The 26741-nt window shown below is 48.4% G+C and overlaps 1 protein-coding gene and 1 pseudogene across 1 annotated transcript in view; both read right to left on the bottom strand.

Moving 5' to 3' along the window:
* Positions 1-1493: 1493 nt before the first annotated feature.
* LOC103749243 lies at positions 1494-9564 on the bottom strand (annotated as a pseudogene).
* Positions 9565-12889: 3325 nt separating this feature from the next.
* Positions 12890-26741, bottom strand: part of LOC103749197 (optic atrophy 3 protein homolog) — a 56997-nt gene continuing 43145 nt past the window's right edge. Inside the window, exon 2 of the mRNA XM_008852041.2 lies at positions 12890-14794. Within this exon, the coding sequence (XP_008850263.1) occupies positions 14391-14794 (404 nt within the window). The 3' untranslated portion in view covers positions 12890-14390. The remainder of the gene's footprint in view (positions 14795-26741) is intronic.

The raw sequence follows: 26741 nt of genomic DNA on the forward strand, positions 1-26741 counted from the left end.
TGGGTAGGATTTCAGGGTCCAGACCATTTTTGCCCTCCAGGAAGACAACGTGAGGGGGAAGGAGGAGAGGAAACGGAAACTGGTCTTCCAACCTCCACAGCTGAGCTTCTTGGGCATGGTCCCTTGCTGAATAAAGATGCGGTTTTTATAAGTGCGAAGATCTCTGAGGTGACTTAGGGGTTGTCGTCTGAGATGGAGGTGTCTTCATACCATGGGGACCTTCTAGTGCTGTATACCCCCCAACTCTGTACCCAGAACTCCTTTTGCTCCACCCACCTCTCTGCCCCTTACCAGTCTACTTCTCCATCCCACCCAGAGATGGGTAGGGGCTGTGGTCTTTGCCAAGGCTGACACATTAACTCTGGGATGTTCTCAGGGTGACTGCCCCCCTCTCCCACCAGAACCCCCTCTCCAGCTTTCCCAATTTGAATGAATGACACTTAAGCCCACTTGGCAAGTGATGGTTCTGTGTCACTCTTGAACCTGGACCTCCTTTAATTATAAAACATTTATGATCTAAAAAAAATAAAATTTAGAAGTCACAGAGCTCACAGACCACCAGGTAGGTGGCCCGATGGGTTAGCAGGGCGTGGGTAGGAGAGGTCACAGAGCCAGTGAAGTGGTCCATTTGGGCAGGAGGTGGGCCTGCCTGCCTTATTGTAAGTGGCTTTTGAAAGGCCAGACCAAAAACAGGAAGGGAAGGCGGTTCCTCAGTGGCTACAGAAGTCTGGATGGGGTTCGGAGGAGGAGGTGACACTGGCCCATGTATTAGGGAGCAGGGGAGTCCCTACAAAAGGCTACTTTACAGGGCTAGCAGGGCTGGGGTGGTAGGAAGTCATAGGTCTGAGTCCAGACTTGGGGCCGGTAAACGGGGCTGGTTGGGAGGCCAAATGGCTCATTGCTGCTCAGAGCCAACTTTCCTAAGACACTACACAAGAAGACACCGGCCGGCCAGACAGTGGCAGTCCCGCAGACTACACAGAAGGGCCTGGGTCCACTCGGGTAGAGGCGGCTTCTGGGTGGAGGTACTGTGGTGGGCTTTATAAAGGCAGGAACCAGAGCGATAGATGTGCAGGACACGCCCCTTGCCTCGTCTGAAAAGTGAGGTAGATGAAAGGAAGTCTCCGGACCGCTGACTTTGCTTTCATAATGGCCTGAACCAAAGGGTAAGAGGCGGGGTGTTCCAGTGCGACGGAGGGTCTGTGCCTCACATGGGGAGAGGGGCGGGAGGGGGAGCAGCAGCTGCGCCCATCCTCTCCAGCATCCACAGGCGCTAGTGTTGGGGGATGAGGAGACAGGAGACCCAGGGGAAGGAACCACTGAAGTTAGTCGGGGTGTCCCCTGATTGGAACCCGCCACTCCCTGCCTAGGATCCCTCGGTCCGCAGAGAGACCCGGATATGTTCAGGTCCGCACAGAGATATTGGGGCAGTTCAGGGAAGGCCCAGGCCAGCGCAGACAACAGTCCTATCCAAGGCCAGGGTCCTGCGGCCTCTACTCGGAGACAGGGGGTTCGGGTCGGGGGTGCACGTCGCAGATCTGGGAGCTGAAGTCTTGCAGCTCCGCCCGCAGCTGATCCAGCTCGCTCTGTGGCAAGGCGGCCGCCACCTGCGTCTGCAGGCCTTGAGCGCCAGCTCCAGGTGGTCCACCTCGTCCCGCAGCGCCTTCCAGGAGGCTACGCGCTCAACCTTCTTGCGGCGCTTCGTCGACTGCTGGCGCCAGAACTCCAGCAGCAGGCAGGTGCCGGCGCTGAAGAAGATGATGGCCTCGTCCAGCAGGTTGGCGCCCAGCTCGGCCGCCGCATGTTCATTCAGCGGCTTGATGGATTCTGGTTGGAAGCCCATGATGCGCATCTTGGTCCTCATCTCCAACCAGTGGTATACTGCGGGAGAGAAAGATCGGGGTTTGTTTTCCCACAGGAGCCTCCTGCACGCTCAGCCTCTCCACACCTTCGGGATCAGAGCCCAAACTGCAGGCCCTAAGGATCACAGTGGCCAGCTCCACGCTGGGAATACCCCAGGACAGCCTTTAAACCATTCACCGAGCCGGTGTGATGGCGCAGGCCTATGGTCCAAGCACTCAGGAGTCAAAGGCAGGCAGATCTCGATGACATCAAGGCCAGACTGTTCTACATAGCGAGTTCCAGGCCAACTAAGACTACAGAGAGACCCTGTCTCAAAAACAAAAACAAAACAAAACAAAAAACACCAAAACCAAAACTCCAAATCCACTCCCCCAACCTCCAGGAACCCAGGAAGTGTTAGCAAGAGGATCAGGCCTTTAATCCGGCACTCTGGAGGCAGAAACAAGTGCATCAGGGCACCCTGAGCTACATAGTGAGACCCTTTTTCAAAAAAAAAAGGGCCCCTAGGCCAGGCATGGTATTGTCTGATGCTGTGATCCCAGCACTTTGGGAGAATGAGGCCAGCCTGGGTATATAATGAGTTCAGGCCATCCTGAGTCCCTGGTCTCAAAATGAATAGGGGCTGAAGAGTGGCTCGGTGGTTAAGAGCACTGGCTGCTCTTGCAGAAGACCTGGGTTCAGTTCCCACATGGCAGCTAACCACTGGCCATAACTCTAGTTCCAGGGGATTGAACGCCCTATTCTGACCTCCATGGGCACTGTACAACATGGGTGCACTTACATGCATGTAGGCAATACACTCATACACAAAAAATACTGATAAATTAGAAAAATACTTTTTTAATTTATCCTTGGATAACATCAAAATACCTCTAAATGGGTGGTGGCATATGCCTTTAGTCCCAGTACTCCAGAAGCAGAGGCAGGTGGATCTTTGTGAGATCAAGTCCAGCCTGGTCTACATAATGAGCTCCAGGTCAACTGGGGCTACAGGGAGACTGCCTCGAAAATAAAATAAAATAATCTTAAGAAGATTCTGGAAGCCAGGGGTGGTGGCGCACACCTTTAATCCCAGCACTCAGGTCATCAGGCTTGTTGCAAGCACCTTTACCCATTCAGCCATCTCACTGGCCCCATGGTCAAATTTGTAGGTGCTGGGGATTTGAACTCAAGTCCTCTTACCCACTGAGTCATCTTCCCAGCCTCTTTTGTGTTTCTAAAAAATATTTTATTTGGGGGGCTGGAGAGATGGCTCAGCAGTTAAGAACACTGATTGTTCTTGCAGAAGACCCGGGTTTGAATCCCAGCACCCATATGGCAGCTAACAACTGTCTGAAACTCCAGTTCCAGGGGATCCAACAGCCTCTTCTGTCCTCCATGGGCATTGCACAACACGGGTGCACTTACCTACACATAGGCAATACACACATAAAATAAAAATAATAAAATATGAAAAAAAATTTAAAAAATTTTTATTTGGTTGGAAAGATATCTCAGCAGTTAAGAGCATTGGCTGTTCTTGCAGAAGACCCAGGTTTGAATCTCAGAGCCCACATGGTGGCTAACAACCACTTGTAACTCCAGTTCCAGGTGCTCTGACACCCTCTTTTGACCTCTTCAGGCATTGCATGACATGGGTGCACTTACATATATGCACACTCATACACAAAAAATAAATTTTTTTTAAACTTTTAAAATTTTATGGCTTTTATGTGCATGCACGTATTGCCTGCATGTATGTAAGCGCACCCATGTTGTGCAATGCCCTCGGGGGTCAGAAGAGGCTGTCGGATCCCCTGGAACTGGAGTTACAGACAGTTGTTAGCTGCCGTGTGGGTGCTGGGATTCAAACCCCGGTCTTCTGCAAGAACAACCAGTGTTCTTAACAGCTGAGCCATCTCTCCAGCCCCAAAATAAAAAAATTTTAAATTTATTTTTATTTAATAACCACGTGATTAGAAGAAGCATTTCATTACAGCTTTAAACATATTCAGTAACAATTTCCAGAGTGAGGATACATCTTTTTCAAAAGTTACTATAAACTTTTAGATTCACAGTCGAATTAATACAGTTATACAATATTGAACTTAGTATAAACCCTGTACGTCATAAAATTGAATGTTTTTAACCTTTAAAGATCTCCATTTAATTTTATTAAAATATACTGTTTCTTACAGAAGGACTCATTGTTTTTGCTACTAACACTGAGATTTTTGCATAAGAATCTCTAATCTTTATGTATCTTGTTTGTCAGCTGAACCTTGCTGACAGACAGAGAGAAAGCCAGGATTAAAAAACATATTTTTCTGTCTGGTGTGGTGGTACATGCCTTTAATTCCAGCACCCGGGAGGCAGAGGCAGGTGGATCTCTGCGAGTTCAAGGCCAGTCTCATCCACACAGTGAGTTCCAGATCAGCTGGGGCTACAGGGAGACCCTGTCTTTTATTTATTATTTTTTAAAATTTATGAGTGTATTGCCTGCATGTATCTGAGTGCACCCGTGTCACGCAATGCCATGGAGGTCAGAAGAGGGCATCGGATTCCCCTGGAACTGGAGTTAAGGATAGTTGTTAGCTGCCATGTGGGTGCTGGGATTCAAACCTGGGTCTTCTGCAAGACCAACCAGTGTTCTTAACTGTTGAGCCAACTCTCCAGCCTGTTTCCTACTTTTTTTTTTTTTTTTTTTGAGACAGGGTCTCCCTGTGTCCCCAGCTGTCCTGGAACTCGCTATGTAGACCAGGCTGGCCTCGAACTAACAGAGATCTGCCTGCCTCTGCCTCCCGAGTGCTAGGATTAAAGGCGTGCACCACCATGCCTGGCTGTTTCCTACCTTTTTCTTTTTTTGGTCTTTTTGAGACAGGATCTCCCTGTAGCCCCAGCTGTCCTGACTTGCTATGTAGACCAGGCTGGCCTCGAACTCACAGAGATCCACCTGCTTCTGCCTCCCGAGTGCTGGATTAAAGGCATGCACCACCATGCCCAGATTCTTCCCTCTTTCTTTCCTTCTTCAGTGTATGTGTGCATGTACTTATGTGTACATATGATTACAGGCATTTGCCACCATGCCTGGCTTCTCATTCATTTTATTTCATTATGTGTATATGTATATATTTATGTATATATATGTGTGTGTGTGTTCATGTAAGCCACCTGTGTGCAGGTACCCACATAAATCAAAAGGCTCCAGATCTCTTGGAGCTGGAGTTACAGGCAGTTGTGAGCCTCCTGATGTGGGTGCTGGGACCTGAACTTGGGTCCTCTAGGAGAGTGGTACATGCCTTAACTGCTGAACCATCTCTCCCACCCCATTTCATTTAAAACTTTATTCGTTATTAGCATGTTTGTATGATGTGTATGTATGTGTGGCCCACATATGCAACTGCACACATGTGAAAGTCAGGGCAACTCTTTTCTTCCACTATGGGTTTGGGGACTGAAGGTGGGTCATCAGGCTTTGTGAGGCAAGTGCCTTGACCTGCTGAATCATCTTGCAGGCCCTCATTTTATTTATTTATTCATTTTAAATTTATCTTACATTTTACTGTGTGTGTGTGTGTGTGTGTGTGTGTGTCTGTGTGTCTGTGAACTTGCATGCCACAGCCTGTGTGTGTGGAAGTCGGAGGATAACTTGTAGGAGTCATCGGTTCAGTTTTCCTTCCTCTGTGTGGGTTCCTGGGCTCCAGCTCAGGTCCTCAGGCTTGGTAGCAGCACCAAGGCAGCACCTTTACCTGTCATCTTGCTGGCAGGGGCCCTCATTTTATTTTTGGAGACAGATTCTTGCAACTCCGGGCAATCCTCCTGCCTCAAGTTCTCAAGCGCTGAGTGGAGTGCCAGGTGTGCACCACACAGCTGGCTAGTAACTTGCTTTTCCACAGCTCCTGATTATAATTCTCCCGGAGGCTGGCTTTAGACACTAGAATTTCCCTTCCCCCAGGCAGGCCATAGGACTCTAATCTTGGTGCCTCTAGCAGGCCATAAGGAAATTCTCTCACCTCTCCTTGTGCAAGAGTAGGTCACAAGACTCTCCTCATTCTAGAAGGATCCTTCTCCCTCTCCCTAGGGGGAGGGATGCTGCACAGGAAAGGCCCAGAAGAATCTGAAGCAACAGGCTCAGCTGGCTTCCCACCTAAGACCTGGCAGATGGAGCAGATGGGCTGAGGTGCACTTAACCCCCACAGGCCAGGGTCCACAGAAGCGCCCAGCGCCCCACCGAGCCAGGAAGCTCTTCCTGCACCTGGCAAGGTGGGGTTCCTTGCCACACCTACACCAACTGTCACAGCCCTTACCAGGAGCCAGAAAGCTAGAGTGCTTTCCTGGTTTCTGTGAGTCTCACAAGCAAGTTCATCAACTCAGTGGAAGGTGGGAGGATTAGAAGTTCAGGGTCATCTTTGGCTATGTCTCCTCAAGTTCAAAGCCATTCTGGGGTATGTGGTAAGACCTTGTCTTAACACAAACAAAAATGGGACAATTTGGGGACTGTGCACCCAACCTGTGACATCTGACACTGCCAGGAGACAGTGTCAAAATTGACTTGGATTTTTGTTGTTGTTGAAATATTTGGGAAACAGTGTTTAGAGTGTGATGGAGCTGGGTCTGTTGGAGCACTTTTAAGGCAGGATAGCAGGGTTGGAAGCCAGTCTGGTCTACATAGTGAAACCCTGTCTCAGGATAGAAAAAAAAAATGAAACAAAAATGACTGGAATGGAGCTCTGTCACTGACTTCCATGCCTCTCGTGCTGCAGCCCCCTTAACATAACCAGCGTGTGGTGGCACACGCTGTCTGGGAGAAGTGTTAAAGAGCACTGACTGCTCTTGCAGCAGACCCAGGTGCTGTTCCCAGTACCTACATGGCAGCTAACAACCATCAATAACTCTAGTTCCAGGTGATCCAATATACCCTCTTCTGGCCTCATGGGCATTGCACACACGGTGCACTTAAATATACACAGGCAAAAATTTCCATACACATAAACGAAAAATACATTTCTGAGCATTGTGGCACACACCTTTAATCCCAGCACTCAGGAGGCAGAGGCAGGTGGGTCTCTGTGAGTCCAAAGCCAGCCTGGTCTACATAGTGATTTCCAGGTTAGGTGGGTCTACAGGGAGACCCTGTCTCAAAAACAACAACAAAAGAAGCCAAAAATTTAAAAAATTTAAAATGGACACAGGACACTTTGTAGGGTGATCCCATTTTCACACATGTGTATCTATCTATACATACTGATAAAATAATGAGGACTGCCAGGTGTGGTGGCGCACGCTTTTAATCCCAGCACTCGGGAGGCAAGAGGCAGGCAGATCTCTCTGAGTTCAAGGCCAGCCTGGTCTACATAGTGAGTTCCAGGATGGCTGGGGCTACAGGGAGACCCTGTCTCAAAAAGACCACAAAAAACTCCAAAAAACCAACCAAACCAAAAACAACAACAAAAAAATGAGGATTGGGGAGGTTGTTAAGAGCACCGGCTGCTGTTGCAGAGGACCCAAGTTCAGTTCCCAGCACCCACATGGAGGCTAACAACTGTAACTTCAGTTCCAGGGGCTTTGACATCCTCCTCTGGCCCCAATACACATAATATAAAAATTTTTAAATTTAAAAACCTCAAAATTACTAAAGGTCATTTTTTTTTTTTTTTTTGGTCTTTTTGAGACAGGGTCTCCCTGTAGCTCCAGCTGTCCTGGAACTCACTATGTAGACCAGGCTGGCCTGAACTCACAGAGATCCACCTGCCTCTGCCTCCCGAGTGCTGGGATTAAAGGCATGCGCCATCATGCCTGGCCTAATAAAGGCCTTTTTTTAAAAAAAATTGTGTGTACCTGTGCACAAGTGTGCTGCAATGTATGTGTAGAGGTCAGATGACAACTTGCAGGAGTCGATTCTCTCCTTCTACCGTGTGGATCCCAGAGACTGAACTCAAGCCCTCAGGTTTGGCTACAGGCACCATTCCCTGCTGAGCCATCTCATCAGCCCCAGAGGCCAATGCTTTTTGCTCTAGGGCCCAAGACCAGACATGAGAGTCATGCATGCTAAAGGCCACACTCAAACAGAAGCATGAAGATCCCCACACAGACCTCGAGGGACTCCAGACTACTGGAGTCAGTGTAGTAAGGAAGTTGTGCTTGCTTCTGTCTGACAGTGTGGTTAAGGGGGTTGTATGAGGCTCCCCAATCAGCTGCTCTGCTCTGCTCTCCTCTCCACCTTATGAAGTCTGCCCTCTGGCACTGCTTGGAAGGGATTCTAAGACTGCTTTTTTGTTGGTTTTGAGACAGGGTCTCACTATGCAGCCCTGGCTGACCTGGAACTTGCTATGTAGACCAGGCTGGCCTTGATTTCAGAGTTCAACTGGAATTAAAGTGGGGGCCAGTGTGGCCTTGTTTCATTTTTATATTATTTTTTATTTTTATGTCTATGAGTGTAATGCCTGCATGTAGGTAGGAGCACCCGTGCCGTGTAATGCCCATGGAGGTCAGAAAAGGGTGTCAGATCCCCCGGAACTGGAGTTACAGACGGTTGTCAGCTGCCATGTGGGTGCTGGGAATTGAACCCAGGTCCTTTGCAAGAGCAGTCAGTGCTCTTAACTACTGAGCCATCTCTCTAGCCCCTTTTTATTTTTTTGGTCTTTTTGAGAGCGTCTCCCTGTAGCCCCAGCTGTCCTGGAACTCACTATGTAGACCAGGCTGGCCTTGAACTCATGGAGATCCACCTGCCTCTGCCTCCCAAGTGCTGGGATTAAAGGCGTGTGCTACCACGCCTGGCTCCCTTTTTATTTTTTTGAGATGAGGTCTCACCATGTAGCCCGGGCTGACTTTGAACTTGAGATCCTCCCGCCTCAGCATCCCAAGTGCTGGGCTCATGGGTATTGCCACCACTCGGTGCTCTGTACGCCTTCCTGTATGAAGTCCAGTAAAACAAAACAATGTTCATCTCACATGGCCAAGGCAACTATCTGTTCAATCATTATTTATTTGTCTTTTTGAGACCTGGAACTCACTATGTAGACTGCCTGCCTCTGCCTCCCAAGTGCTGGGATTAAAGGCGAGTGCCACCATGCCTACCTCAATCATTCTTATTCTGTTAAGTGCTGCGCTGTAATCCATTCTTAGACTCTGGTAACCCCTGCCCATACAAGGCTTATATGTGGTACATACCATCAGCTTTCTGCTCCTTTTCTTTTGGTTGAGGCAAGGTCTTGCCCTGTTGCTCAGGCTGGCTTGAAACTCCCAGGTGCAAGTGATTCTCCTGTTTTAATTGTGTCTGCAGACTCAGCATGTTTGTTAGGTTTTATGGTATTTTTTTGGTTTGCTGTTTTTATTTTTTGTTACTATTTTTGAGACAGGGACTCCCTGAAGCCCCAGATGGCCTGGAATTTGCTATGCAGATCAGGCTGGCCTTGAACTCACAGAGATCTGTCAACCTGTTTCCCCAGTGCTGTGGATTAAAGGTACATACCACCATATCCAGATAAATTATTTATTTTGGCAGCTTCCATGGATAGTGATGGAAGCTTGGGTCCTTCTCTGGTTGTTGGTCCTGAGTAGAGAGAGGGGATCAGAACAGCAAGGGCAGGTTTGTAATGACCTACACAGCAGACTGAGGCCCCAAGTGCTCCCCTGTGGAGCTCTAGAGCTGGGGTGACCTTCTATTCCAGAGTTTTCAGTTGAGACAAGAGAGTGGCCACTGTGTCCTCACCCCTCACCCATGCTTCTACCCTTGTGGTACTGCAGGGGTCAGTCAACTTCTTCTGTAAAGAGCCAGCTCCAAGTTGCTAATACTCAAAATCCTGCTGAAGCAGCTAGTGACACAGTAAAAATGAGTGAGCATAGCTGGGTTTCAATAAATCTTTATTGATTTAGACTAGGCGCCTCATCTGCTGACCCCTGCACTACTCTAGTGGCTTGCTTTTGAGACAGGGCCTCCCACTGTAGCTAGCGCAGTCACCCTTGAACCTGTGATGTTTCCTGATTGATGGGATTATAGATGTGGGCCAGTCAGCGTTTTGTCTTGGGAGCTGAGAACATTGTTTTCTTGAGACTACCTTCAGTGCTCAGCTCAACTCTGCCTCCTTCCTGATAGACTTCCGAACTCCCCAACTCACAAGCCTTTGTCATCCTGACACCAGTTTAAGTCTTTGAGACAGGGTCTCATGTAGCCCTGGCTGGCCTCAAATTTACTATGTAGCAGAGGTGACCTCAAATTTCTGATTCTCCAGCCTCCACTTCCAGGGCTGGGATGACAGGTGGGTGCCACCACATCCAGTTTTTGCAGTACTAGGGATAAAACCTAGGGCTTCAGACATGCTAGGCCAATGCTCTACCTTCTGAGCATCTCACCCACCCTAGTTCTTCACTCCCGCACTAGAATGTCCACTGAATGGACGGTGGGGCTTTGTCTTGATCCTGACTGATCCCCAGACACTGGAGGGACACTAGCCACTCTGGCTACTCAGTGAACATGTGGCCAGCGGGCGGGGGATGAGCAGCCTGTCCTCTCAGCCAGCCCAGGGATGGCCTCAGGGCCAGCAGAGCTGGTTGGAGTTTGTATGAAATCATTCTCTCCTGAGGTGCCTCTAGGACAATTTTGTTTTGTTTTGAGACAGGGCCTGAAACTTGCTATGTAGACCAGGCTGGCCTCGATCTCACAGAGATCTACCTGCCTCTGTCTTCCAGTGCCTGGCACTGTAGGACATCTTGATCTCTCCAAGCAAGAGCTAGCCCAACAATGAAAGGGACATAGGGACAGCAGGGCCTGCCTGGGGTGGAAAAGACAGTCCTTGACATACATCCAGGCTGTGTGAACGGGTACAAATGGGCTTTTGTTTGTTACATCCTTAGGTCTGGAGTAACTGGGGGGATAGGTGGTCTAGGTACAGCCTAGCCCCATCTTTCCACACCGTCAAGGATGGGGTGGGTGTCACTGAGAAAACAAGCTTGTGTGCAGTTGTCCCTCATTGGGTTGTGAGCTCCGTAAGGCTGAGTTTGAGGCTGTCCAGGGCTCAGCTAGAACCCCTGGCACGAATAGGGCACACAGTGAACAACTCAGTGAATCTTCCTCCAATGGGAAACAAAGGAAAGCTTTTCTAAGGTTAATGTGAACTTTTACATTTATTCCTTGTAGCAGACAACCTCAAAATCCTGATCCTCCTGCTGCCATCTCCCAAGTGCTGAGACAAAGGCATGTGCCACCATGCCAGGTACGGTATGGGGCTTAGATAGTGTCTTGTTAGGTAGCCCAGGACGGCACTGAATTTGCAGTGATGTTCCAGCTTTAGCAGGAAATCTTCACATGCAATGATTACAGGCCTTCACAAGCCATCAGTTCGGTTTTTTTTTTGTTTTTTGGCAGCCATTTCCCTGTAGCTCCAGCTGGCCTGGGAACTATGTAGACCAGGCTGGCCTCAAACTCATAAAGATCCACTTGCTTCTGCCTCCTGAGTTCTGGGATTAAAGGCAGGTGCCACTACACCCAGGTGTTTGGCTTTTTTGAAATTTTGAATTACACTTTCTCTGTGTGCGTATGTATAGGTCTGCACACTACAAGGTACATGAGGATGTCAGAGGACAACCCGTGGGAGTTCGTTCTCCCATTCCATCATGCAGATTCTGGAAATCAGGTTGTCAGGCTCCATCTCACTGGCCCATTGGACATGTTGAAACACACCCACCCCGCATAAATTAGAAGACCACCAGTTTCACTCATATATTTATTCTCACCCCTCACCCCACGTAGGAAAATATGTAACACTGCAGCCAGTAGGAACCCAGCATCATACACCTCTGCTGCATCTTCCCACACCCCATCTTACTGCCTCCCCTCGCACTGTCACTGACGTGAGTGAGGCCGCACACAGGACTAGGCAAGCTGAGATGCATCAGGGCTGCTGGAAGGCTCCACCAGGGTCAGGATGGGTGGCAGGCTCCGGAGGTGGGGCTGGGACCCAGACCACCTGACTTCACATCCTGCCTCTTCCTCCTCTGGGTGACCTGAGCAGATGATGTTCCTTCTTGGTGCCTCAGTTTCCTCACCCAGCAAATAGAGAAAATATTCTCATGGGGCTCCACAGAGCACGTAGATCAGGGTGGACACACCTTATCAGAGCAATGAAACTGCTCTATTGTGGCAATGACTGACCACAGCTCGGTGGCCACTGCGGACTGATGCAAGGTGGGGTAGTCAGAGCTGGCCTTGTTGACCTGTCAGAGCCAGACTGGACCCCAAACAGGTAACCATGGAAACTAGGCACTGAGCTTCTCCCGTCCTCCCCTCATGGCGCAGCTATATCTGTCCCTGGCCTTTGTTGATGTCCGCATTCTAGTTTAGCCACTCTCAAATTTGAAAGCACCCCTGATGTCACCCATCCCCTCAGCTTCCCCTATAGCAGTGTCTCCCTCTTCTCAAAGGAGTAGAGACCCGTCTCAGAAGCTGCTTCTTGGTTCTCTATTTGGGGAGCTTCGTCACTTTTACCCCCTTGGGGAAGTGAGGGGCAGAGCCAACCCCCTTATCTCTAGCAACATTGGCCGAGTGAAATGAACCTCCTCACTATGAGTGAGATTTTAGGGGGGAGCTGGGCTGTTCTGACAGGGGACTTGCCCCCCACTTCTAGTGCTTCTGGACTCTGGGGAGTGTTTGGGACCATCAGGTCTCTTCAGATCTATGGCACCTTGTCAAGTCCTACAGCTTTCCTCCCCTGGGTCTTAGCTTCCCAATGTGGGAAAGACTTGTATGATGAATCTTGGCCCTCTCCCACCACAGCCAAAACGCTCTTTTTTTTTTTTTGTCCAAGTTTTCTTTTTTAAGTCTTTTTGAGATAGGGTCTCCCTGAAGTCCCAGCTGGCCTGGAACTATGTAGACCAGATTCTTCTTTATTCTTTAACTTTTTTTGTTTTTTTGGGGAGACAGGGTCTCACTATGCAGCCCCAGATGGCCCAGAACTCACTATATAGACCAGTCTAGCCTTGAACTCACAGAGATCCACCTGCCTCAGCTTCATGAGTGCTCGGATTAAAGGCATGTGCCACCATATCTGGCTTTTTTTTTTTTGAGACAGGGTCTCACTCTGTAGTTTTGACTCAGGCCTTAGCCTCATGTGTGCTGGGATCACTGGTATATGCCAACACGTCCAGCCTGCTGTATTTTTAGTGAATGCTGGGCCCAGTTTGGAGGTGTGATTTATGCAGCTCATACATCCTTAAAATGTCTCCTTACTCTGAAGCTCCTTCCATCAGGAACCTGGGGCAGTGACTGCTTGGCCCCTAGTGTCCCGAGCCACAGTGCTGATCCTAGTCCTAGAGCCAAGTGAAGGCTACTTAGTGGCCGATGGCCAGCAGACTCTTAGTTCAGATGAAGCAGGTAAGGAGCTCAATAGTGCAACTCCACATTGGGACCTGTCACTGCATCCCTATTTAGAACAGGGTTTTTTGGCGATATTAGATTCAGGATCTTGCAGTGTGGTCACCCTGGATTTAGGATGAGCCCCGCAATAAGGGACAGGTGTCCTTGTAAGAGACAGAAGAGAAGGCCACAGGAAGACAAAGATGGATTCCAGTAGACCTGGAGTCCCAGAACAGGAAAGGGAGTGCCGCCTCACCCCTGGCTTCCAGGACTGTGGGAGAGCAGCTCCCCATGTCTCCTGCCATCACTCCCAGTGCTGTTTCATGGTGGCCCTGGGGACGGGGCAATGGCGGTGGGACCAACTGGCAGCCTAGTCCAGTGTAAACAAAGGAGGGGACCAGGAGTGCATGGGGGGGGCATCTAAACCCGTGGGCCAAGAGGCCAGAAAAATGCCACTGAGGAAGGACAGAAGGACAGGAAATATCGTGCTATCTAAAATTAGGTCCTTGGACTCCAAGAACAGGCAGGTGGTGCCAATTAGAACCAATTTGGATCGGTCTCCAGTGTGGGAGGGAGGGACTCAGGGACAGTGACACAGATTGAGGGGTGAGGGGAGTTCTGTAAGGACATTCCCCTTGGGGCCTCAGAGGAAAAAACAAAAGCCAAGCTGAGGAAGAGGTAGGATGGGTGGGTGGGCTGCAGTTCTCCCTCTCCACAGGAAAGCACAGGTGCCGGGCTGCTGCTCACCTAAGGTGAGTTTCACCGTGGTCTGTGCCCACAAACAAAAGGAAGGGATGTTTGCCTGATGACCTGGTCTAACCAGGTACACAAGGCACAGGGTAACATGAAAAGGCCATCTAGCTCAAGCTCTGGTTCCATTTTTGCCTTTGCCAGAACAGTGGGAGAGACATGAAGTCTAGAGACGTGAACGTTAAACATGGTTCAGGGTTGGGGGCTGAGCACTACTGAATGCTGCCCAAGTGTGAGAGGTTGAAGGGGCTTTGTCTAAACTCCACATTTGCTGGGGCACTCCTGGGGGAGATGCCCCGCTTCTGTCAGGGGTGGGGTTGACCCAATGCCACAAATTCATCAAGGTCCTGGTGGCTTCCACTAGGCCACCACAGGCCCGGTGGGGTGGTGTGGGGAGAAGGCCACACTGCGGCACGCGGCCACAGACAAGTCCACCTTCAACAGTCTGCTATTTTTTGGATGAAGATGCTGCCTGGCTCTGCTTGGGAGGGGAGTGTGCCTTGCAGATCTGGGTGCGCACATCCTGTAGCTCGGCTCTCAGCTCCTCCAGGGCGCTCAGCGTGGGTGTCGCCTGTGTCTGGGCCTGCAGCGCCTCCACCGCCAGCGCCAGGTGGCCCACCTCGTCCCGCAGCGCATCCCAGGCTGCTCGCTGCTCCTCTTCCTTGTTGCGCTGCGAGGTCTGGTGGCGCCAGTACTCCAGGACCAGGCAGCCTCCGCCCACAATGAAGATGGTGGCCTCACCCAGCAACTCTGCGCCCAGCTCAGCTGCTGCCTCCTCATTCAGCGGCTTGATGGCCGTGCCCCGGAAGCCCATGATCCGCATTTTGGTCCGCATCTCCACCCAGTGGTACACTGCAGGGGAGAGAGGGGTCAGGTGTGCTCCACAACCCCAGCCAAGCCCACCCTCCATGCTTTCTTGCTCCAGGCATAACAGTGGGAGACAAGAAGTTCAAAACCAAGATGGTGGAATGGGGGTTTGCCTCACCAGGGTGGACATAGTCCCTGCTGGGGTGATGAGGGCTTCTTCTAAAACAGAACCCAGGGTGTCATGCATGCTAGATATGTGCTTTACCACTGAGCTACATCCCAGTCCCCCCCCCCCCTTTCGTTTTTGAGACAAGAGTCTCATTATGTAGCTCCAGCTAGCAGGGAACTCACTATGACCAGGTTGCCCTCCAACTCACAGAGATCCACCTGCCTCTGCCTCTCAAGTGCTGGTGTAGAACCCTGAGACCCTCTTCATTCACCCGCTACTCCCCAATCCCTCCAGACCCCCCACTAATTGCTCTTTTAGCTTCTGTAAAATGCTTGGCTGCTGCTTTAGATATGCCTAGACATACCCTGGCATGCCCTGACCCCCGCCTGCTATTCCCCATCCCCCTTCCAGGAAACTATAGATTAAGCAAGCCGGGCATGAAGAAAACTGCCCTATAAGGTAAAAACAGAGACTCCTGGCCCCACAGGTAACAGTCAGCACATTCCACAGCCCTGAGAATAGCACCTACCAATAAGAAACTTCCAGGGCTGCATCTTATACATCCAATCGGTTTAAAATTATGTTGGCGCGTGCGGGCTCCTTGAACCAACCAAAATGTATCTTCGGTATCCCCCTCCTCTCTGTTTAAAACCTATAAAAGGCTCCACTCTCCCTTACTCTGGGCTCTCAGCATGGATCCGTTGAGTTGGTGAGGTCTGAGAGCCTGAGCTTAAGCACGAATAAACCATAAACCTTTGCTTTTGCATTTTGGTGTGTTGGGTCCTCGGTGGTCTTTTTGGGGTCCAGTGGATGAGGTACAACACTGGGATTAAAGGTGTGTGCCACACCTGGTGTCCCAGCATTCTTGTTAATTTTTATTACATATACAATATGTATATTTGTTGAGATAGGTTCTCATGTAGCTCATACTGGACTTGAACCTATGTAGCCAAAGATGACCTTCAACTCCTGATCCTGGTGGCTCCACGTCCCAAGTACTGGGATTACAGGATGCCACACCATGCCTTTCAGGTTTTACTTTTTTTTTTTTTTTGGTCTTTTTGAGACAGGGTTTCCCTGTAGCCCCAGCTGGCCTGGAACCCACTATGTAGACCAGGCTGGCCTTGAACTCAGAGATTCCCCTACTTCTGCCTCCTCAGTGCTAGGATTAAAGGTGTGCACGACCACACCCGGCCTAGATTTTACTTTTTTTTGAGATGGGGTCTTAGGGTTTCATGTAGCCTAGCCTAGCCTTTAACTCCCAATCCTCCTGCCTCAGTCTCTTGAGCAGTCAGAATTATAGGCCTGCAGCACCAGGCCTACGCCCAGCTCCAAGGGCATTCAAAGCAAAAGAAGATTCCAGAAAGCAGCCTGTAGGGTCCTGGGATGGGAGGCCAGGCCTGGTGGATCACAAGCAGCTCCCTGAGTGCAAAGAACACACATGTAAAGGTTCAGTGGCCAGATACTTAGCTCCTCTGCAGCTCCTTACGTCACCACACAGACTGGCTGGCTGTCCTCCTCCCCTGGCACTGCCCCCAACTCCCTTTCCTCACCTTCCCAAAGTGCACAGTGAAGGTTCCAGTTGTGCTGGGGTTGGGGCGACTCCAAAGAAAGGCCAGTTGAGGAGTACCTCCTCCAGACTCCAGGCAGCCAATCTGTGTTGTTGGTCTGGAGGCTCCAATCCTAGGTTCTCAGCATACCCTTCAAGGGGGCTCAGAGTGGAGTGGTGCTTCAGGAGCAGAGCTCTCTTTGCCTGGCTGCATCTCTACTCAGCACTGGGTGAGCCTTGAGCATGTGGAACTGGTGCTTACCCTCACGGGCTCCAGCATCATGGGTACCCATCCAGTGGGGTGGGATGGAGGGCACACCCTGGTATGCTCCTTTCCAAATGCACTTCCAATAGAGCTTTGTTTTGAGATGGTCTCTCTAGCTTTGGCTGACCTAGAATTCACCATGGAGACCATACTAGACGGGTCTTGAACCTGTCTACCTTGGCCTCTTGAGTTGCTGGGATCACAGGCATGCAGCACCATGTCTGCCTTTGTTTTACTTTTAATTACTACTATCATTAGCAGTTCAGAGACATGGTCTATGTCACCCACTGCCCTGAAACTCCCACTGTAGCTCAGGCATTGACTTGAAATCCATGTTGGAATTAAAGGTGTGTGCCTGGCCAGGCTCTGTTACTCTTTTTATCTGGTCTCATGAAGCCCGTGGTCCTCCTGCCTTCACTTTCCAGGTGCTGGGACTACAGGTCTGCATTTCCACACTTGGCTTTATTCATTTGAGACAGATCTCACTGTTGCCCAGGCTGGTCTCCAGCTCTTAGGTTCAAGTTATCCTGCCTCACCCTCTGGTGTAGCTGTGACAAGCATGTACAAGCATGTTAGCTTTCATTTAATCCCTGACATGATTATTCAAGAGAGGGTATATCATATATTTTAAAATGTGCATTGTAAGTTGCCTGTCCAATTTATGTTATTATTATTTGTCTTTTTTTTTTTTTTTTTGAGACTGTGTAGACCAGGGTGGTCTTGAATAAACAGAGATGGGCCTGCCTCTGCCTCCCAAGTGCTGGGATTAAAGGTGTGAACTACACCTGGCTATTTATTTTATTTATGATAGTTTTTTTGGGAATTGGTTTCATGTGGCCCAGGCTGGCTCTCCTGAGTACTAAGATCACAGGTCTACACTACCACGCTTGGCTCATACCTGTTAGTTCATGTGAGAAGGAAGATGTGTGTGGCAGTATGAATGCACGTGTTGAGTGTGCACATGCATGTGGAGACCAGAGGTCAACCTGGTATTATTCCTCAGTCCCCATCCACCTTGTTTTTTTTTTTTTTTTTTTTTTTTTTTTTTTGTCTTTTTGAGACAGGGTCTCCCTGTAGCTTCAGCTGTTCTGGAATTCACTATGTAGACCAGGCTGGCCTTGAACTCACAGAGACCCGCCTGCCTCTGCCTCCCCAGTGCTGGGACTACAGGCATGTGCCACCATGCCCGTCTTATAAAAAAAATTATTTTTTATGTGAATGAGTGTTTTGTTTGCATGTAAGTACATCATAGCATGCAATACCTGCAGAGGTCAGAAGAGGGCATTAGATCCCCTGGAACTGGAATTATGGACAGTTGATAGCTGTCATGTGTGGAGTGGGAACTGAACCAGGGTCCTCTTCAAGAGTGGCCAGTGCTCTTAACCACTGAGCCATCTGTCTAGCCCTAGCTCCTAATTTTTAAATTAAATCAATTCAGGAAAACCATTTTAGCTACAGAATCTTAGTCACATACACATAACATTAAAAAAAAAAAAAAAAAAAAAAAAAAAAAAAAAACTCACTTTCAATATGAAGGCATGGTTATATTACCATTTAAAAATAGCTGCAACTGGCCTGGAACTCTGTGAGTTCCACCTGCCTCAGCCTCCCCAGTGCTGAGACTAATGGCTTTTTTTTTTTTTTTTTTAAATTTTATGTTGTAAAGTGTACTGGTGGACCCATGCTACCTGTCTCTCATTCTGTCCCTCCGTCCCATAGCAACCCTGTTGCCCTGTCCTGACACAGTATGAAGGCCTGCACAAATGCAGTGGAATCTTATCTGGATCATGAGCCAAACATTCCATTCATTATGAATTGCCCTGCCTCTGTTGTTTCGTTAAAGCAACATAAGACAAAGACACCTCACACTCCACATGCCCAGTTGCAGCTCCCAGAATTTCTCCTGCTGGGTTTGCCCTGGTCTATCCCACCCAAGAAAGCATTTCAGCTACGTGCCTGGTCCATGTTCCCTCTGCAATGCCTCACTCGCCAAGGTCCTGTCCCCCCATCCCAGTGGCCCATTTCTTCAGGAAGGAGGGCCATCTTTATGTTCACTTCAGAGCTCCCATCACACCCAGGAAGCAAGGTCACCTGAGTGGTTGTCTGCAATGTGCCACCCCTGCTAATGCTGCAAGCACAGCAGGCCATTACTTCCCCAGCACCCGTACAAAGGCCATGCACATGGACAACACTCATCATCTCTGTGCTTAATGCATCCATGGGTCCCTGACCTGCCTTGCCTTATAACTGTCCTCTATTGCCTTGGTCAGAAGAACTGGTTGAAACAAAGAAAGAAAAGCTGAACCAAAGAGCCTACTATTTGTTTACTCAAGAGAGTGACAGGTGTGGTGGGGCACATCAATTGGACCACATGTAACCACTTGGGAAGCTGAGGCAGTAGAATTTTGAATTGGAGGCTAGCCTGTGCTACACAGTAAGACCATGTCTCCAACCAACCAACCAACCAACCAGCCACCCAATCAAATCAAGAACTACATAAAAACAAAGTAAATTATAAAATGCAAAGTCAGGGCTGGGGAGATGGCTCAGTGGGTAAAGTGCTTGCAATAAGAACATGAGGACTTGAGTTCAAATCTCCAAAATTCATATAACCTGCACCCACATGTGCATCCCATTGAGTTTGGGCGCATGTATGTGTGCACAGATGTGGGTGCTGCCTCAGGTTAGTTTCTCATAATGTTCTATTCCCATGTTTCCAGTAACATCATGTCACACATAGCCCACTCACTTCTTCCATCAATTTATCAACAAAATGCAAAGCCAACCCCTATCCTCAGGCAGTGCTGGTGTTACTATGGAAACATTACAATGATCTGAAAAGGGGCTAGAGAGATGGCTCATCGAAGATGACCACTGGCTGCTCTTGCAGAGGACCTTGGTTCAGTTCCCAGCACCCACCTGGCAGTTAACAACTGTCTGTAACTCCAGTTCCAGCAGATCCAACATCCTCTTCTGACCTCTTCGAGCACTGCACAACACAAGTGCACTTACATACACTCAGACAACACACTCATAAACATAAAATATAAATAATAAACATATTTTTTTTTGGTCTTTTTGAGACAGGATCTCCCTGTAGCACCAGCTGTCCTGGAACTCACTATGTAGATGAGGCTGGCCTTGAACTCACAGAGATCTGCCTGCCTCTGCCTCCGCCTCGCCTCCTGAGTGCTGGGATTAAAGGCGTGCACCACCACGCCCGGCTAAACGTAATATTTTTGAAAAATAAAATGAAACTACCTGAACAAAAAGCATGACAAAAAAGCCTCTGGAATGCTGGTATTAAAGTCATATACCGCCAAGCCCAGATTTTAAATTTAGGTTTTTTTTGGGGGGGAGGGGTCTTTTTGAGACAAGGTCTCCCTATAGTTGCAGCTGGCCTGGATTCATTAAGGAGACCAGGCTGGCCTCAAACTCGGAGATCTGCCTGCCTCTGCATCCCCAGTGCTGGGATTAAAGGCGTGAGCCACCATGCCCAGCCTTAAAATTTAGTTCTTCAGAGCAGGCCCAGCTGGGTGTGGTGGTGACACCTTTATTCCCACTGTTCAGGAGACAGAGGCAGGAAGAGCTCTGTGAGTTCAAGGCCAGCCTGGTCTACATAGCAAGTTCCAGGCCAGCTGGAATTACAGGGAGACCCTGTCTCAAAACAACAACAACAACAACAACAAAAAAGAAAGAAAGAAAGAAAGAAAGAAAGAAAGAAAGAAAGAAAGAAAGAAAGAAAGAAAGATAAAAAAAAGGGGGCCCTGAATTCTGAGGACACTTGCTCCCCCAGACTTCTCTTGGAACTGTTTCCTGGAACTGTGCTGTTGGAACTCTGTTTCTGGAACTGTCTCCTTGAGTCAGGCCCCATCCAGATTTCATTCGAAACAAAATCTCTAGCTTTAATTGACAAAGCACAAGCTTGGATCCATACTTAATCTTAACATACCACCACACTTATCTTTTCATCCCTAGTTCTAGACTATTCATTCTACACACCCTTCCTAATCTTTACTTCCTGGAGTAAATACAGGTGAGTCTGCTATCAGGGCTTTCTATGTCTAATGCTAAACCTCAAATCTCAAACATACCCATACTGATTATCTTTTTGGGTGGAGTACCAAATTGAGATTGCCAAGGAAACAAAATCAGGTGCCCAGGTCACAAGACACAAGAGCACATGGTTTTTCTGGGGTTAATTAAGAGTCATTAGTCCAGATTATGTCCATTTATAAGTCATCCCTCTCACAGACTTTGGGTTTCCCTCCCAGGGCCCTAACTGCCTCTCCTTCACCACATGATCATTTCCCCCGCATCCAGTAATAAGCATGGACTGCTCATCTCATCCGAGTCTTTTAACCGGAAGCCCACTCATACACCGCCCAGTTGTTTCTTCTTGGCCCCCAGACCACTCCTACAGGAAAGGGGCTGGGGAGACGGCTTAGCAGGTAACGTGCTTGTTGAGCAAGTATAAGTTTAAGGACCTGGGTTGGGATCCCTAGTGATCTAGTTTGCCTTCGATCACTATAACCAAACACTGACCAATACCAACTTGGGGAGGAAAGGGTTTGTTTTACATCTCCTGAGTCACAGTTCATCACTGAGGGAGCCCAAGTAGGAACTCAGGGCAGGAACTTGGAGGCAGGCGCTGAAGCACAGGCCATGGAGGAACACTGCTTAGCAGCTTGTTCCCCAGCCCATGCTCAGCCTGCTTTCCTATACAACACAGGCCCACCTGCCCAGGGGTGGCACAGCTCACAATGGGCTCGACCCTCCCACATCACTCAACAATCAAGAAGATGCCCCACAGACATAGCCACAGGCTAGTCCAATGGGGAAAATTCCTCAATTGAGGCTCCTTCAATGCAGGTGTGTCAAGTTGACAACTAAAGCTATCCAATACATCCAGCACCCACATATGTGCTGGGTGGGTGTGGTGGTCACCTGTAATTCTAGCAGGAGGAGAAGGGATTGCTGGAGCAAGCTTGCTAACTAGACTAGCCTGTATCAGATCTGGGTTCAAGAGAGACAACGAGGGGGACAGCAAGTGAGGAAGACTTCAGAGTCAGCTTCCAGCCTACACACGCACACACACACACATGCACACACATGCATACACCAACACATACAAATAAGTAAATAAATAGAAATAAGAGACACACTTTGTTAGCAGGTGGCCTATCCTTGGCCTCCCATGTTACAAGTGGCTAGTACATTTTTTTGGTTTTTTTTAAAAAGTCTTTATGAGACAGGGTCTCCCTGTAGCCCCAGTTGGCCTGGAACTCTCTATGTAGACCAGGCTGGCCTTGAACTCACAGAGATCCTCCTGCCTCTGTATTAGTCAGTACAATGAATACATATATCCACATCTTTGCAACTGGTCATGTGGCCTGAGTTGATTATTTATAACTACCTTCCTCTACTACCCATTCTGTATTTCCTCCACCATCAGCAAGCACCTCTGCAGGTCTTGGCTCTTTCCCTGGAGGAGTGACCCATACTTTCATCCCTGAAGGGTCTGGGCCATTTTTTGTCCTCTCTGGATTGGGTTGTTGCAGTTTCCCATTGACCTTAATCACAGCACATGATAACACCAGAAGTCACCCTAAGGAATCTCCTGCCTTCCAGACATAATCTTCCTTACCTCCTTTGTGGAGAAACGGTCCAATTTCCCCCTGGTAGTCTAGATCAATCACCCCTCCTAATATTGTTATTCCTTTTTTAGCCTGTTAACTTGAGGACATCAGAAGCCCAAAGTGGCCAGGGGGAAGTCTTATCTTCCAGTTCAAGGGAATGTCTGTTTTGTCTCCTGGCAGAAGCACTCCCCGCTCTGGAACCAAAACTTCTAAACCAACAGAAGCAATGTCGAGGATACAGGAAGCAAAAATTTTCCTAGTGGGTCACTAGGAGTGATAGTGTGTGGAATCATTCCCACTTCTACCCCTCGATTCCTGGATCCGTGAATCCTGGCTAGAGGAAAAACAGTACCATATATTGGATGTTGATTCAAAGCATATACTGCCTTCTGGAGGACCCTGCCCCAGCCCTCCAGGCTATTGCCACCTAATTGGCACTGTAACTGTGTTTTAAGAGGCCATTCCATCGCTCTATCAAGCCAGCTGCTTCAGGATGGTGGGGAACATGGTAAGACCAGTGGATTCCATATGGGCCCACTGTTGCATATCTCTGGCTGTGAAGTGAATTCCCTGGTCAGAAGCGAGCTGTGCAGAATACCATGACGGTGGATAAGGCATTCTGTAAGTCCCTGGATGGTAGTTTTGGCAGAAGCATTACATGCAGGAAAGGCAAATCCATAACCAGAATAAGTGTCTATTTTTTTTCTTAATTTTATTATTTTTTAATATTTTATTTATTATTTTATTTTATGTGTATGAGTGTTGTGCCTGCATGTAGGTAAGTGCACCTGTGTTTTGCAATGCTGAGGAGGACAGAACAGGTTGTCGGATCCCCTGGAACTGGAGTTACGGACAGTTGTTAGCTGCCATGTGGGTGTTGGGATTCGAATCCAGGTCTTCTGCAAGAACAGTCAGTGTTCTTAACCACTGAGTCATCTCTCCAGCCCCAAGTGTCTATTCTTGTAAGGACAAAGCATTGTTCCCTCCATGATGGAAGTGATCCACTGTAGTCAACCTGTCACCAGGTTGCTGGCTGGTCACCCTGGGGAATAGTGCCATATCGGGGGCTCAATGTGGTCTCCAGATCTGACACTCCGCAGCAGCTGTAGCCAGGTCAGCTTTTGTGAGGGGGGAGTCCATGCTGTTGAGCCCATGCATAGCCTCCATCTCTGCCACCATGGCCACTTTGTTCATGGGCCCACTGAGCATGATGGGGATAGCTGGAGAAATAGGCTGACTGTCCACAGAAAGGGTCATCCGATCTACTTGATTATTGAACTCCTCCTCTGGTGAAATCACCTTTTGATGAGTATTTACATGAGACACAAGTATTTTCACATCCTTTGCCCATTTGGAGAGCTCTATCCACATACTTCTTCCCCAAATGTCTTTCTCACCAATTTTCTAGCCATGCTCCTTCCAAGTCCCTGACCATCCAGTCAAACCATTGGCTATGGCCCACCAACATGGCATAGCTATGGTCAAGAAGGTGCCCTATTACATTCCCCACTGGTTTTATGGGCATGAGTCAAATCTTAGACTCATCTAGATTATATTGTTCTCTTAGAACCATGATTTTTACTGTATTTACTTGTTGTCTAATATAGCTAATCAGGCAATTGATCAGACAAGGTCTGACTGTCAGGGCCATGAGTAGGAGAACTAGAGCCTAGCTAAGGCCATGAGCAGGGCAGTAAGCCATGGAGACCAGGAAAATAAAGACTGCCTGATAATTTTAGACTGATTTGTATAGAAGCAGCAGGTCTTTCTTAAAGTTATATAAAGGCCTCCTTGTTTTATAAAGACAAAACCTAAGCCTCTGTGATTTCGTGACAGCATTTTTGTTAGCGTCTACCTGGCTTTGTACCTGAGGGACAATGTGGACCAGTCAGAGGCTCCCTCCTCCTGGACCCTCAAAACTGGTTACAGGATGTACATTTAGGCCTGTTTTAGGGTTTTGGGTAGGGGTAACTGGGACTATTTTCCAATAGTCACAGTTGCAAGGACTTTCCCATTTCCAGTTTTCCTGGGCAATTCCCCTGGGAGAAAAAGAAGCCAAAGTACAGTTGTCACAATCAGGGTACTCCTGTCCGTCTTATCTTTAAAGGGTTGGAGGTCCGAGTGACTGTCCATTTTCCAGTTTCTTTTGTAGTTTTCTTTAACTGAGTGTGATGGGTCCATGAGGAGATCCTGGCCACTTTCACTGCTGTAGGTGTAGTAAGGATCACAGGATACAGGCCCTTTGAAGATGGTTCCAGAGTCTGAGCTGGGACTCTCCGGATCCATGCCAAGTTACTGGGCTGGAACTTGTGGATGGTTCTGAGGCAGACTGGAGACCAGCTCCTCGGACTGTCTGGTAGATGGCCCTTTGGGCCTGTTGCAGGGCCTGTAATGACTTGAGAAGGGAGTGATTGGTATCCTTCCTGGTACGGAGCACACCTAGCTCTGAGTAGGGCAAAGGGAAGGAGGTTGGCCCAAACTTCGTCTGTTATTATAACCAATCCAGTTAGGATTTCCTTTAGGGTTGTTTGTTCCTTCTACCTGTCCTGAACTCCGTAGCCTACAGACATAGTGTAACTTCCAATTGATATTTAATGCCTTTGTCAAATTTTGAGAGATTCTGGCCGTCAAGGCCAGGCCTTTGTAGGACCCCAAGTTGAAGGGCAATCCAAACGTAGGAACTAGTTTTTGGAGCAGTTTCCTTGTCATTATGGAGGCTATCTCAGTTCAGGTGGGATAAGCTTCCATTTATCCAGAAAATATGTCTATGAAAACCGAAAGATACTTATACCTGAAGATAGGTGGTTTAATTTTAGTAAAGTCCAGTTCCCATTGTTCCCTGGGGTGGTGCCATGGACATGTATTTCCTCAGGCACTTCTTTTTTTTAAGTGTGCCTGGGCATATGCAGCCTTTGGTAGTCTAGCCAGGGAATCTTATTCATGTTTTGTTTTGTTTTTTAACTCTGGTATGTAGACAGCCTTGCAGGGCAGGCTTGGTTCTGGCAATGTGACCAGGTCCCAGAGGGGTCTCACTGGCTCTAGGGCCACCTTCCAAGAGGCCAGATCCACTACCCTTTTTCCTTGTGCCTCTGAGGAGTCTTTCGGAAGGAGCCCTCTCCTCTGATACAGTGCCCCGTGCACATGAGTAATGGCAAAAGTATACCAGCTGGTGATATACACGGTGATGGCTCTGTCCTTTGTCCATTGGATTGTAGCCCCAGGATACCTGATATCATTCTGAATGAAGCTGCTTCTATCCATGTAGTAGCTCATTTGCCTCTGGCAGTGGGATATCAATCAAATCTGGTCCAGTAGATTAGATCAGGTCATTCTCTTTGGTGCAGTCATACAGGGGTTCCTCTGGGTCCTCATCTGGAAGCAGGCTTACTGGGTTGAGGGTCAAGGTCCTCTAAAACCTTATTCAGGGTTGATCTACAAAGAGTGCCTGGTAATGAGTCCTCAGGGCATTTGAAATCCATCTCTCGGCAGTTCTCTTCAGGAAGGCTTCAACTGAGTGAGGAGTGGTTAAGGGAAGTTCTTACCCCAAGGCAGCTTATGTTGGCCATCCAACCGATACAGGATCTAGTAGACAGGGAGACTATAGGCTGTTTTGATGGCTCCAAGGTTTGGGTTAGAACTCCTTTGGCAATGTCCTGGGCCTCATCCACAAACAAGTGGAATGGCTTGGTAACATCTGGGAGAGAATAAGGCTCCTTGTTTTGTCTCAACCCATTCTAGGAGTTGGTTCTCTTTAAGGCTGGTATACAGAGATTTTGCTACTTCAGTAAATCCAAAAATCCATAGACAACAATAGCCAACTGCCCCCCAGGAATTCCCTTACTTGTCAGACCTGGGGGGTGGGGCTATTCTCGGTCCATACATTAGGGAACAGTTGTTACAGGTCCTGTAAAAACCTCGGAGGCTCGGTATCTTTGTTAACAGTTTGTTGTAGTCCAGGAGATATTTTTTAGACAAGGGTCAGATCTGAGCATACAGAAAGACTTGCCTTTGTTTCCCCAAAAGATGCGGTGGCCTTTATTCTTTTAGTGTCTCTTTTTAGTCTTTTGTTGTTGTTGCCTTTAGTTTCCTCCTCTAGGTTTTCTGTCATCTATCTTTTTGAAAGCTGTTATCATTCTCCTGGTTAACTTCGTAATTTTTAATAACTATGACCTATTTATGTCCTTGAACACTTAGTTTCTGTAACCCTTTCTAATATCTGGGGCCAACAAAGCAAATATAGCCTGCTGGTTTTCTGGAGTATCCAGATAAGCCTCTCTAAGAAGCTCCAGGACCCCAGCAGATATTTTTTGAGGTTTGAATCGCCTCACTAGTAGTTACCTTTATTCCCCCTAAAAGGACCTGACGAAAGT

This window comes from Nannospalax galili, unplaced genomic scaffold (genome assembly GCF_000622305.1).
Source record: "Nannospalax galili isolate Female #2095 unplaced genomic scaffold, S.galili_v1.0 scaffold385, whole genome shotgun sequence".
Lineage (NCBI taxonomy): Eukaryota > Metazoa > Chordata > Mammalia > Rodentia > Spalacidae > Nannospalax > Nannospalax galili.